The 14,953-nt window shown below is 40.6% G+C and overlaps 1 protein-coding gene across 1 annotated transcript in view; it reads left to right on the top strand.

Annotated features, from left to right (window-relative positions):
* LOC136871883 (urocanate hydratase) overlaps window positions 1-14,953 on the top strand; it is a 252,569-nt gene that overhangs the window by 131,661 nt on the left and 105,955 nt on the right. The window contains exons 9-10 of the mRNA XM_067145541.2: window positions 574-791; window positions 11,536-11,651. Of these exons, the coding sequence (XP_067001642.2) occupies window positions 574-791; window positions 11,536-11,651 (334 nt within the window). The remainder of the gene's footprint in view (window positions 1-573; window positions 792-11,535; window positions 11,652-14,953) is intronic.

The following is a 14,953-nucleotide window of genomic DNA, read 5'->3' as shown; positions in this document are numbered from 1 at the left end:
GAACGGAACCTCCAAGAACGACTTCCCTCTGCCTCTTATATTAGTCAGGTTCCTCTTACCAAATAAGATTTTCGTGCCAAAAATCGCCAACAAGAAATTAATCCAGCAATATATTTCTTCAGTTTCTTTAATTACAATTTTATGAGAGCGCTCATTATTTTCTCAAAACGAACACTTCGCATAACTCCAACCGCTTTGCTGAACTATATCTTAGTAGCACTTTTGGTGCACATGTTTCTCATCGGCCTCCAGTCATACTTGATATCTTATTACATCTTAAAATTGTGTTGTCTGTTAGTGTGATACTGCACCAGCGACCTTTTCCGATGGATGACACCAATTGGTGCGGAAGCTCTTGCCGGCATCGTTCTTATGACCACTGAGACTTTCAAACCACCTGCTACTCGTCAAAGTACCAGATCATGGAAGAGACTTCCCTCCAGATCAGTCGCAATTCTTCAAGTACTGTATAAACAATATATTTTGTATTTTCAGAACTTAAGTCAATTGTTGAGGAAGACTTCCATGTCACAAAAACATACATTCATATATTCGTATTATGTTCTTTTACAGGTGCTGGCTGACGATCCGCAACGCTTCAAGGCACTGGTTCAGGAATCGCTTGTTAGGCATGTCGCGTCCATTAATAAACTAGCAGACGCTGGAATGTTCTTCTGGGATTACGGTAACGCCTTCCTGTTGGAAGCAGGACGCGCTGGTGCTGATGTAGGGGCGCAAAAGGACAACGCCCTCAAATTCCGGTACCCATCCTACGTCCAGGATATTATGGGGTGAGTGTATAATGTTTATTATTGTTCATCAATACGTACCCACGTTAGGAATATTGTGACTACCTGAAGCATAATCCTTCTCCACTTCTTACCGTCTTACCGTCTTAGGCTGCTTTAACCAATTTTTTTGCACAGTAATTTCTCAGATTTGAGCTGGCAGAAATTCTTTCTCTGCGACTTCAGGCTTTTAGTTTACCCTTTTATCATTAACCTGTCCCGCTGCGATGACGGGTACAGCCATTCATACGTCTTACCACTAGAAATGCATACATTTATGTGGCGATTTACTGCAATTCTGAATGTCTAGATTAATATTACTTTTAGGGATAGCACTAGCTCATTACCAAGCCGTTTTGTCATCCAAAGACCATTTCTGCAAGTATACGTTGCATCTAAAATTGGTTATGTTATTCATAGAGTTAATTTTTGGTAAGTGATATGTTCTGTTATCACGAACAAGAGCCGGGCTGAGTGGCTCAGACGGTTGAGGCGCTGGCCTTCTGAGTCCAACGTGGCAGGTTAGATCCTGGCTTAGTCCGGTAGTATTTGAAGCTGCTCAAATACGTCAGCGTTGTGTCGGTAGATTTACTGGTACGTAAAAGAAATCCCGCGAGACTAAATACAGGCACCTTGGCGTCTCCGAAAACCGTAATAGTAGTTAGTGGAACGTAAAGCAAATAACATCATTTTATCATTCACGAAGCAGAGAAGAACATTTACGATTTTTTTCTTAATAAGGGAGGTTTTGAGAAAAATGAGCTAAAACGTTGTTCAACCTTGGAGATTCGATTTTTACTTAAGGCCAAAAGTTTGAAAATGAGAACTCGAATGAAAATTGTCTTCCCCTTCGGTCACCAATGTATGGAAGTTCATAACACTACAGGTCAAACTAGAAATCTAAAATGTAATTCAAATGTCGTTGGCTGCAAAGTATAAACAAACCCCATGGCACTACAGCCCTTGAAGGGCCTTGGCCTACCAAGCGACCGGTGCTCAGCCCCAAGGCATGCAGATTACGAGGTGTCGTGTGGTCAGCACGACGAATCCTATCGGCCGTTATTCTTGGCTTTCTAGACCGGGGCCGCTATATCACCGTCAGATAGCTCCGTAATTCTAATCACGTAGGCTGCAAAGTATACGAGTACAACGTAAAATATACCTAAATAATTATATGTATAGGTGCTTTTTTTTAAATGAAATATAGAATGTAATGGGTTAAGAGTTCTTTTCACAAGAGACCAAATAACGTTAGATCCTCTCAATAACAATGTAATGCATTCGTGTTCAGTTTTAACTTTGTAGCTGAATTGTACATTTTCAATTCACGGAATGCGCATAGGTCGTGATAACACCCAATTTAAAACATCGGGTTTAGATCGACTTCTTCCGATTGGGACCGAATACACACACTTTCTTGGGGAGGCCCTCCAAGACATTTCCTATTGCTAAGTACATACTGAAGCGGTGCACAGTGTAGATAATCGGTGTCCGATCGAGAGCGAGTGGGGTATTTACCATTTTTAAGGTCATCATCATCATCCAGGTATTCTGCCTTATGACAGGTCTTCTCATGGGATGAACCTCTTCCACTTTTGCCTGTCCTGAGCTAAATTATCTTCTTCTTCTTCTGTTTACCCTCCATGGTCGGTTTTTCCCTTGAACTCGGCGAGGGATCCCACCTCTACCGCCTCAAGGGTATTGTCCTGGAGCTTTAGACTCTGGATTGGGGGAACCAACTGGGGAGGATGACCAGTACCTCGCCCAGGTGGCCTCACCTGCTATGCTGAGCAGGGGCGTTGTAGGAGGATGGAAACTTTGGAAGGGATAGATAAGGAAGAGGGAAGGAAGCGGCCGCGGCCTTAAGTTAGGTAGCGTCCCGACATTTGCCTGGAGGAGAAGTGGGAAACCACGGAAAACCACTTCCAGGATGGCTGAGGAGGGAATCGACCCCCCTTTCTACTCAGTTAACCTCCCGAGGCTGAGTGGACCCCGTTCTAGCCCTCGTACCACTTTTCAAATTTCGTGACAGAGCCGGGAATCGAACCCGGGCCTCCGGGGGTGGCAGCTAATCACACTAACCACTACACCACAGAGGCGGACGCTCAACAGAAGGATATATGAAAAGATGATTAACTTTATAAGTGAAGAACAATCTGGTTTCAGGCGAGGAGTTAGAACAAGAGATGCTATTGGGCTACTGAGGGTGATAGGTGAGGGGAACATAGACAAAAAAACAGGAAGTTTTACGCTGTATTTATTGATCTTGAAGGATTTTTGACTGTGTCAGATGGGACAAATTGATGACAATCCTAAAGAAACATGAAGTAGATTGGAGGGATATAAAGCTAATAAATGATTTGCATTTAAGCCAGAGAGCAAGAGTGAAGAAATTAAATTAGGACGAGGTGTAAGGCAGGGCTGCTCTTTATCACCGACAATGTTCAACGTCTAAAACCAAACCAAACCAAAACCAAACCAAATCAAACCAAACCAAACCAAACCAAACCAAACCCCATGGCTCAACATCCCCGAAGGACCATGGCCTACCAAGCGACCGATGCTCAACCCGAAGATCTGCAGATTACGAGGTGTCGTGTGGTCAGCACGACGGAATCCTCTCGGCCGTTATTCTTGGCTCTCTAGACTGGGGCCACTATCTCACCTTGAGATAGCTCTTCAATAATACAGTATATCACGTAGGCTGAGTGGACCTCGAACCAGCCCTCACGTAAGGTAAAAATCCCTGACCTGGTCGGGAATCGAACCCAGGGTCTCTGGGTAAGAGGCAGGCACGCTACCCTTACTCCGCGGGGCCGGCGTTCAACATCTATCTCGAAGAAATCAATTAATTTTTAAAGGTGGAAATCAACAAAATATGGCGAAGTGAAATATCTTCCATGGTAAAAATTTGCCAAGGACTGCAGTGTGGTTTCACATCTGTTTACGGTCAGAACGATCAGTAAATAACGTGGTATGAGTGTGGATCATGAGCGTTTAGTTGAATCCACTGTTCTGTACAACTTTATAACTTATAAACTACTTACAATGATATTAAATGATTTGAAGTGGAATGCTACGTCATAGTGCCAATCGGCCTGCAGAATAGCTGGACACAGGTTATGATTTATGGAGCCATTTACAGTTTGCCTTATTGTCTAGGCATGCGAGTTATCGTGGCTATTACTTTCCGTGGTTACCACGTGTCGTGGTTGTTCACGGTCAGCCTTGGCAGTCCGGCGCATCGTTTCAAGAGTGTCTTAATTCAGGCTTCTTTCATTACCTGACTGTGGCTTAAGAATTCGTCGCTTTTGTGTATGAAACGTTACTCAATTAGAGAGAGTAGTTTGTGTTTGGCAATTGTTTTAAGTAAGTAATAAGCAAAGTAAAAAAAAAAAAAAAAAACAGCAACGTGGTGATTCGACTGCCCGAGCAACTAGTCATTTCAAAGCTAGAGTGTAGCCTGAAATCAGTTGTACTCGAACTTTCTAATGTGAAACAGCACGAGTAAACTGTAGAAATCTGATAATACGATATTCGATAAGTGTACAGTGAAGCCAACCATCACATCCTTAATTAAAGCGACAGCGCCTCCCAGAAATTCGACACCATCTAACATTAAACTATTATTTCATGTGGTTCTACGGTGCCGGCTTCAATAATGGCGAACGAGACGTAAAACATGCTTTACGTTGCATCGACACAGATAAGTCTTATGGAGACGATGGGGTTAATAAAGGTCTAGGAGTGGTAAGGAATCGACCGTGGCCTTAATTAAGGTACAGCCCCAGCATTTTCGTGGTGTGAAAATGGGAAACGACGGAAAACCATCTTCAAGGCTACCGACAGTGGCTCGAACCCACTATCTCCCGGATGCAAGCTAACAGCTGCACGCCCTAAGTCGAGACGTGAAATGGAACACAGCTGTATGGAGCACAGTATGACTGTGTGGTTAAACATGTAGATAATTGTTAATGTACTGTACCATCGGGAAGTATATGGGAGATATTTCTGTAATGATTAACTGGATGTAGTTTTCTTTTCAAATGCTTCTTTCCTTCAGGGTAATGTTGGAAACTCCGTACCATTAAGTGTAATAATAATAATAATAATAATAATAATAATAATAATAATAATAATAATAATAATAATAATAATAATAATAATACATCATGGTGGTGGTGATTATTTTTTATATAAGAAGTGTAACTAGGCAATCATCCTCTATTAACATTAATCAGAGGGATAAATGGAAGGGGCGTGACACTTAGAGAAATGAAGGTATCGGACAAAGAAGGACAAGGTCAGGAGACGACTGTAAATGAAAGACCCCCTAGGCCTCGTAACCTAATACCGTCGGGGTCGAAGAGAAGAGGAGTTGATCAAGAGGGGCCGGATAGGAGAGATGAAAGTGAGGAGCCTGACACAATTAAGTGGAAGCAATGCCAGGACTCAGCTTGGGCCCCGTGGTTGACAATCCACTCTCCCAAGTTAAGAGCCTCGGAGGCCGCTTTTAGTCACCACCTACGAAAGGCAGGCGATACCATGGGTGTTGTTATACCACCCTCACCTACAGGGGGAAATAATACGTAATTATCTGACGCATTGCAGGGAAAGGAGAAAGACAATGGAATAAAATAACAATATGAAGAAATAAAAAGTAAATATATCAGATTTCTATCACAATTATCTCTTGATGTTGGCATAATTGCGTGCAGTAACGTTGGGCTGAGTGGCTCAGACGGTTGAGGCGCTGGGCTTCTGAATCCAACTTGACAGGTTCTATCCCGACTCAGTCCGGTGGTGTTTGAAGGTTCTTAAATAGGTAAGCCTCGTGCCAGTCAATCTAATAGAACTCCTCCGGGACACAATTCCGGCACCTTGGCGTCTCCGAAAACCGTCAAAATATTTTGATGGAACGTAAAAAACAATAAAATTATTATTATTATTATTATTATTATTATTATTATTATTATTATTATTTGCACTAATATACGTAAATTTCCTGGGCTTCTGGTATTATGACTGTGGAAACAGACGGTTCCCTTTAAGAGGATACAGCTCTGAGCAGCGTGGTTTAATACCCGACAGGCTATCACAGTTATTAGTTTGAAACTTTTCCAACACATACTAACGAAGTAAACAAGTAACAATGAGTTACATTGTAATACCGTACTATCAGACCTCTGGAGTGAGAACGAGAGTCAAGAGAATGAGAGAACCACTGGGCTGGTACGATGAATTATCATTGAAATGGGGTGTTATATGGGAGAGCAAAAATGAGAAAGTCCATATATAGAGTGACGTAGTAAACAAGTACGTGACTGCGGCTCCTCTTCCTTCTTCTCAAAATGGGAAAGGATTGACTGTCGTTAACTTCTACTACAAGTAACAATATAATGTGAAAAATGTTCGGAATATTAAAAATGCAATACAATAATAAAGTAAAAGAATGTTGCTTATTGTATCACAGAGACACACAATTTGGAAATGTGAACTTTTACAAACTCAAATGTTTATCTTCCAATATCTAACGCAAATAAATGGTAATAATGAAAAGGTTACAATTGATGAGAGTGAAGGTTGCCCCTTCTTCATTCTACCTTCGCACCGTGTATGACCTCCCCTGACATTGTTCAGGTCTCTAATACGCTGTAGCTTCTTTGCGATCAGTACATTGACGTCATCTTGAGGAAGAAATTCCCATTCCATCTTGGCAACTCTTATGGGGTATGGGAGTGTCTGTGGAGGTTGTGGACAGCAAATTCAGTTGTCATCAACATGTCCCATGCATACTCAATTCAGTTCATGTCCGGTGAATTAGCTGGCCAATTCATATGGTAGACACCTACCTCTCTGATGAAGCTCGTCATTGATGCACCTCGTTAAACATGTCGTCGACGAAAATGAATTCACCCCTAAAATAATGTACAAATTGTCGAAGAAGGATACTGGTGTACCGGTGGGCAGGTAACATCCCTCGAATTGGTATCAAAGGTGTACGACGGCCATGTATGATCTCAGGAACTTACTAGTACTTTGCACCCAGTCCTTTACGTCTACGCACCTTTTTCGCCATGTATGTGGCCTTAAGTAATATCCGTATTTCATCTTCATATATGACATTACGCCATTACTCCAACCCCCAATTAAGATGCTGCATGTCCAATCTTCTATTCTAAACACAATGATGATTCTCTAGTGGAACACGTCGCATCGGTCGAAATGACCTTATCTGAGTACTATGCAGCAGATTACGTACAGTTTGTGCAAATAAACTGAGTCCGGTACTTCGAGATCTCGTAATTATTGAGCAGTGGAAGTTGGTCTCTGCGCTGTTACGCGGATATATCTATCTTTACGCAGTGTTGTCACCCTCGGTCTGACAGTCACATCATTGGTCTCACAGTTCATTGAACCTTGCGTGACCCCTAAGATGCGTGATACTGCTGTTCATGCATCACCAACCTGAATCAGTGTCACAATTCTGGCTCGGTCAAACTGGGAAATACGCATTGCACATGAATTATTTCTATTATATTAATAGTCCACCCCTTTCAACCCTCGCCCTCAGGGGTGTCGGTTCACTCAAGGAGGGACGTTCGATTCTCCGCTAAGTCGAAAACTACAGGACATAAATTTCCACTCCTGAACGTTCACTGAGCTTACACCAAGGAAGGGTGCCAGATGAATTCCTGATTTCAAAGGCGGATGACCACTCTATTCCACTTCATACCGAGGTTATGGATAGTGGATGTCTTTACCTTTCATTCCATAACGGGCCTGCACGGCCTGTACGGAGATGGCTTTCATTTTCCTCTTCGTAACCAGTAATTATTGCTAGCTTTTTAAAGTTTATTTCACAAACCAAACTCAGCCAGGTCAGGCGTTTTTACCTGGACCTGAGGGCTGGTTCGACATCTACTCAGCCTATGTGATTACAATGGAGCAGTTATCTGACGAAGAGATGGCAGCCCCGATCTAGAAAGCTAAGAATAATTGCAGAGAAGATTCGTTGCGTTGACTCCACGTCGCCTCATAATCTTCAGCTATCCGGCTGGGCAGCGGTTGCTTGGTAGGCCAAAAGCCCTCAGTACCGGTAGCATCAGGGGGGAGACGGGTATCATTATAGAAATAGGCGAGGCCATAGTGCGACTTGCAAATAGTTCACACACAGAGGCTTGCAGACTGAACGCTTAAAGGAATGTCAATCTATAATGAATATGTGTCAATGTATATGTAATAAGAAGAAGAATAAGAATAAGAATAAGAATAAGAATAAGAATAAGAATAAGAATAACAATAAGAATATTAGAAAGAAGTCACTTTTATTTCATATCTTGGAAACTGTAATCGCCCGCGATATGTGGTATGGTAAATAGATCAAGAGGAGCATAATGCTAGCCAAACAAGCGTTCAACAGCGAGATACATATTTTGATTAGCAGACACACAGAATTTCATGACACGAAGAATTTTGCCAAAGCTTTTTTATGTATGGATGTGAATCCTAGACAATTCAGTCAAGATTGTAAACGACTGCAGGCATTTCGAATATAGGTTTGAATAGGATTGTTGAAAGATTGGTTGGATTTTCAAAAGAAAACAATGAAAATATCCCGGAGGAAACTCGAGGGAGCGGAGAGCTGATCCTAACTGTACACCAGCGAACCGCAAAATTTATCGGACACGCATCTTACCTATTTTATTGGGAGAGAAAATCTTGGAAAGGAGAGGACAAAGAAGAACCGACGATAAACAACTTTCTCAATTTGATGCAACATTCTCAGTATACCGAAATGAAACATGAAACTGAGGTCAGATCGATCGTTGTATCGACAAGGCTAATTTTTGAAACGGACTTGGACTTCTTCTTCTTCTTCTTCTTCTTCTTCTTCTTCTTCTTCTGCTTCTTCTTCTTCTTCTTCTTCTTCTTCTTCTTCTTCTTCTTCTTATTATTATTATTATTATTATTATTATTATTATTATTATTATTATTATTACACGAAATAGCAATTTCATTCCGAGTTACGAAGGAAAAATTACTACCATGACTTTCAGTTCTGTTTTCATCCTCCAGACAGACGCCAATTCTCAAACAAGTTCTCGTGTATAAATATTTCAGTCAATATAAGTCGTAGTTAATGATCTCCTCGAGTGAAGAGCAAAATAAAGTCGCTTTAAATTTTTTTCTTTTCGTTCATTGATTCTTTAGTTCTGACATCGCTCATTACTTATTTGTGACATTCCGTTATCTGCACACAGAAAGTGAAAAAAATATAGAGATACTTGTTGAATTATTAGCTGACAAATAACAAGAGCGAAATCGGTGCTATGGTGGAAATCAACTCAAGAACTGAGGAAAGTAACCTGTCACGTATGAGCACTTCTCTTTGCCCTTCACCGCCTCGGTTCAGCCCGTCACAACCAACTTATTATTGACGTGGGACAATAATGCTTCATTCTCAAATAGTGTTACATCAACAGAAATTACTCCCTTTCACCTCGTTGTACTTCGACTACGTACCGTATCTATTTATTTGTTTGTACCAGTTACATGTCCAAATCATGTAACCTATAGATTACTGACGAATACTGAGGCAGTGAGATTATGAAATTTTATTTATTCCGCAAGAGAAGCAAGATTTCTTTCTATGTCATAATGCGATTTATGTGAGGCACATGGGGACTTAAAACGAAAGGTATGATGACAATTAAAAGATGCCACTCTCGAGTGTCGCCTGTCAGTGGCAGTTTCTCACTGTCTAACAAGTTGAAAATCCACGTGTGAGTGCGACTGCAAAATACAGTGTGTTTCCAGGAATGTTGTAAATTGTAGTCTCGTCGTTCGGGAAGTACAACTGGAAACATGATCCTTTTTAGACGACAAATTATCCTTTAAAGATATATACATTCTGTTTTGAAATTACACTAGAGTCCCGTTAATCCGAACTGAAATATTAATTTTTAAAAATCTTATTGAAATGAAAGAACATATTATAGAATGAAGATTTACTTGCATTTTATTAGTCATATTTTACTAGAATAACTTAATGGAAACATAATTAATCATCTTAAACCATCAATCACTGGTCGTTTATCTTTACAATGTCTGTTAGTTTCTTTTGCCGCAGTGATTGGAACCTACTCGAAGATGCAGTGTTAAACCAGCATCTCATAAACATCACATCAGTAACTGCTAAAGAATGGACATTTCAAATTACAGTGTGTACTTTACTGTATTGTACGGTTGAGGCACTGACCTTCTGACCCCAACTTGGCAGGTTCGATCCTAGCTCAGTCCGGTGGTATTTGGAGGTGCTCAAATACGTCAGACTCGTGTAAGTGGATTTACTGGCACGCAAAAGAACTCCTGCGGGAGAAAATCCCGGCACCTAGGCGTCTCCAGAAACCGTAAAAGTAGTTAGCGGGATGTAAAAAATTAACATTATTTTTAGAAAATATTTTCCGGTTAATCCGATCATTTCGTAATCCGAACAGACTCCGGTCCCAATTTGTTCGGATTGGTTGAGTGAATATTAAACCATCTCACTTGGTTTATTGGAACGTATATTGTTTTTAAGGAACACGTGTACCAAGCGAGGTAGTTTAACGCGAGAGTGAATGTGCCTGGAAGAGACTTAAGTAATACCATGCTCTCAGGGAATAGCTCGATAATCAGGTGCTTGGATAAACCCACCCTGCCAAATTCTCAGTTCTGTATTAATCACATACCCATGACTCTTTTTACCGGGATATTCATGTCCATAGTTTTACCCAAGATTACACAAGTAGGCTAAGTTGAAATATCCCAGAAAAGGATGTCTAACTCTTACCAAGTATATACTTAATTTTAACAAAGAAATACTTGAAATTCCTAGCTTAATTAATATAACCCATATTTGCACACTATAATATTTATAAATTAATTTTGGCATACTAATAACATGATTGCCTCCGTATTTACTTAAGTAATAAGCTGAACATTAATAATATAAAACAACTTTGATGACCGTGCGCGAAATATGGTACATGTTACAATACAAAAATCTGAATTTCGAAAAACATTAATGTTGAGCTTTAATTTACAATTGTATATTTAGCACACATTTGTTAACTAATTACGACAAAGAATAATATTATAATTCATAATGACCATAAGTAGTCTATTTTTAACTTAAGGAAGCAGACGTCTGTCACACTAAGGCTCTTCGGTCATCAGTAACGCCATTGACATCTATGCATGGAGTCATTTCATGCCTGCACCCGTGGCACATTCCGTGGGCACGCGAATGGACGTGGGTATTAATGTTTGGTACTGAGCCCATAATCTTGTGGGAAAAGGGCATCTGATAATTCGTTTTTAGGTTGAAATTATAGCCAGAAAGTATCTTTAGGCTGACCAATAGAGAAATATAAGAGAAAGCGCTATTAAGGTTAGTGCTTGACGCGTTGAGAATTCATCATTTGTCGTTAGAAAACTCGCACTGTGATGCTTAGATGAAAGAATATGAATGAATATGATGAAATGTGTTGTGGAGGAATGGAGAGGGGATATCGTTAAAGGGGAAAAAGAAGAAATGGATATAGGAAGGAAGGAAGGAAAGAAAGGAGGAAGGAAGGAAGGAAGGAAGGATTTGTTTATTAATTGGTATAATTTCAAGAGAGGGGCCTTGAAACTGTTTTCGACTGGTAACTGGTAAATTAATTCCACATCAAATGTTTACGTATATTCTTTTCTGTTACAGTGACATCTTCTCCCTGGGTTTCGGACCATTTCGATGGGTTTGTACATCAGGTCGACCAGAAGATTTGGAAGAGACAGACAGCATTGCCGGTGAAGTCATGGAGAAGATCTTAGAAGGTAAAATACAGTATATTTTGTCTGCATCGATAACGATTTCCTCTCTTTAAACAAAATGTGTGAAGGATGTCTCTGGTGGCACATTCAGCATTTATCTGACGAAGTCAATGAAACCTCAGCAATAGGTCGTCTAACAGAGCTCCGGTTTTTCTGCCGTTGACGTGAATCAGTGTTAGAATGCCGGCCTCCAGAATACAAAATCGCGGGTTCAAACCCGGCAGTGTAATCGGATTTCTGTAAGGCGGTAAAAATTCAATTCGACACTCCACATCGTACGATATCGGCATGTAGAGGATCTCTGGTGACACATTTGGTGTTTATCTGACAAAATTTAATGAAACTCATACGCAGGTCATCCAGCGCAGATTCAATTCCCATGTGATCTTTAAAACGGAACGTCGAACGAAATTGACACGCAGGCAGTCTAAATGGCGTAAAATTAAAATGTCTGCAACACGGTAGCTGAGACCATATTATTATTATTATTATTATTATTATTATTATTATTATTATTATTATTATTATTATTAATCTTAATCTTAATCTTAAATTTTATTCTTATTCTTATTCTCCTTCGAATGATCATGGTACTGTATACTTCTTGGAATCAGTTCTACTATTACACCAGAATACTGTAGGCATATAGCTCAAACATGACTAACAAATAAGCAGACGGACGTGTGAACCTGATGTGACATGGAATACGTGACAAGTGCACTGACCGGGACAGTCTCAAGATCATAAACCGCACACACAGCTTTCATCCGTGACGAGTTCCTTGCTTTATAATGCGTCCCATTTACAACCCATTAAATTCTTCTCTTAATGACAGACGATGATGTCATTTCTCTTGTGTGAGTTGTACGTGTCACACTTTATGGATTTGTTTTCTACTCCTTTTGTTACAGGGGTTATGAACCTTAGTTCACCATAAAGTATTCATCTCCATCGAGTTTCGACATTAGCTCAACTCTCCGTGTATATCAAATATGTGTTATATATGATAAAAGAATTATCTACCGTCATACTGGCCCGTTGGTTGATTCATAGATCAATGGAGCAGTAATGTTATTTCTTAAACTGACTTATCTGAAATGTGTTCAAGCAGACTGCTTTCTTTTCCACAGACGATATTTCACACATGTATAATTTCCAGAAGAACACGTTAATTTGGCTTGCCATTCTATGATAATCGGTCGTGGTCATTTTCGATAATATCACATAAATTCGGATTAAAACGACGGTGACAAGTTAGTAAGGATATATAACTAATTGTATTTCAGATTAGGTACATGTGATCGACACTTGATAAAGGAAAACAAACTATACACTCCACAAAACGTTTATCTGCTAAGGATAATAACAACGGAAGATATGTCTTTAAAAAATGGGAGTTCAGTGCGTACAAAAAGAACTTCAGGTTCATTGTTTGAATATTCTGTACAAGTCTTCAGACCAACAACAGTAAATTACTTGGTACAACAGAAGACACATTAAATTTTAAGAAACCTATGGAATATTTGGAAAGGATAATCTACAATTGGACAGTCCCTTAGTTAAATAATTGTAACCAGATTGGACTCCGAAAGCATCCAAGTCGGCAATCGAAGTTTGAAAGCGTAGTCTGCTCATGTACTTGTCTCATACAGTGAACATTTAGTGAAAGCACGGTGGTAGTGATAAGTTTTAACACTTAAAGACACCGAAAAAAACGAAAAGCGAAGTATGCTGCATCTGAGAGACTGCCGCAGGTTTTATGCGTTAATAGATCCATCGCGATAGGATACTAACAAATTAATCTAAAACATCCTCTGGAAGTGTTCATCGGCGTACTTCGATGTCTCTCAAAATCCGACGATCTGGAGAGTTGTACTTAAAAGTGTTCACTAGCATGGAATAGTTCGATAGTCATTTCTTCGGAGAGGTGAGGGACTTTTCGGGGGAAGAAACTTCCAAAGAGAAAGAAACAAATAAAAACGCTATATCTTTAATTATGAAATAGATTTTCTTTCTTTCTTTCTTTCTTTCTTTCTTTCTTAATCTGTTTACCCTCCAGGGTTGATTTTTCCCTCGGACCCAGCGAGGGATCCCACCTCTACCACCTCAATGCAGTGTCATGGAGCGTGAGACAATTGGGTCGTGGGATACAACTGGGAAGTAGGACCAGTACCTATCCCAGGCTGCCTCATCTGCTATGATGAACCGGAGGCTAGTGGGGGGATGGGAAGATTGAAAGGGATAGACAAGGGAGAGGGAAGGAAGCGGCCGTAGCCTTAGTTAGGTACCATTCCGACATTTGCCTGAAGGAGAAGTGGGAAATCACAGAAAACAACTTCGAGGATGGCTGAGGTGGGAATCGAACCCATTTACTCAGTTGACGGTCCGGCTCCATGGCCAAATGGTTAGCGTGCTGGCCTTTGGTCACAGGGGTCCCGGGGTAGATTCCCGGCAGGGTCGGGAATTTCAACCATCATTGGTTAATTGTGCTGGCACGGTGGCTGGGTGTATCTGTCGTCTCCATTATCGTTTCATCCACATCACGAAGCGCAGGCCGCCTACGGGAGTCAAACCAAAAGACCTGCACCTGGCGAGCCGAAGTTGTCCTTGGGCACTCCCGGCACTGAAAAAAAAAGCCGTACGCCATTTCATTTTTTTACTGAGTTGACCTCCCGAGGTTAAAATGGAACCTGTTCAAGCCCTCATACGACTTTCAAATTTCGTGCCAGGGCCGGGAATCGAACCCGGGACTCCTGGGGTGGCAGCTAATCACACTAACCACTATACCGCAGAGGCGGACCGAAATATATCTAATTTAGAAATATTAAAGTGCAATATTATTTATTTTCGTTTAAGTAATATTGGTGAAATTGTGGGGACACTTTACGATATTATCATTTTCACTTCATTCTTCAAGTCTGTCTGTCACGAATTATTATTTCAAAAAGCGTAAATATTTTTATAGTTTTGTAATACCGATTTTGGTATATTGTTAAAATACACTCATGGGCATAAAAACCAGAATGGGAAGTTCATATGCAGAGGACATGTTCATTAGTATATTCTGCAGAAACGATTAGCATTTCAGTCACCTAGGTTCAGCATGTGTCCTGTTGCCTGGTATGCACTCGGTCCCCCATGGGCACTGATAACTTGTTCCATTCGTGATGGCATGGACGCGCATAAGGCGCAAATGGCGTCTTGGGGTATAGCCATCCATGCTGCATTCACCTGATTCCACAGTTCATCTTTGGTGGTTGTCACTGGGTCACAGCGCCGTCGTTTCACCATATCCCACACATTTT

The sequence above is a fragment of the Anabrus simplex genome, chromosome 4, assembly GCF_040414725.1.
Source record: "Anabrus simplex isolate iqAnaSimp1 chromosome 4, ASM4041472v1, whole genome shotgun sequence".
NCBI lineage: Eukaryota > Metazoa > Arthropoda > Insecta > Orthoptera > Tettigoniidae > Anabrus > Anabrus simplex.
Note: the sequence above shows the minus strand (reverse complement) of the source record. Positions and strands in the feature narration are given on the sequence as shown.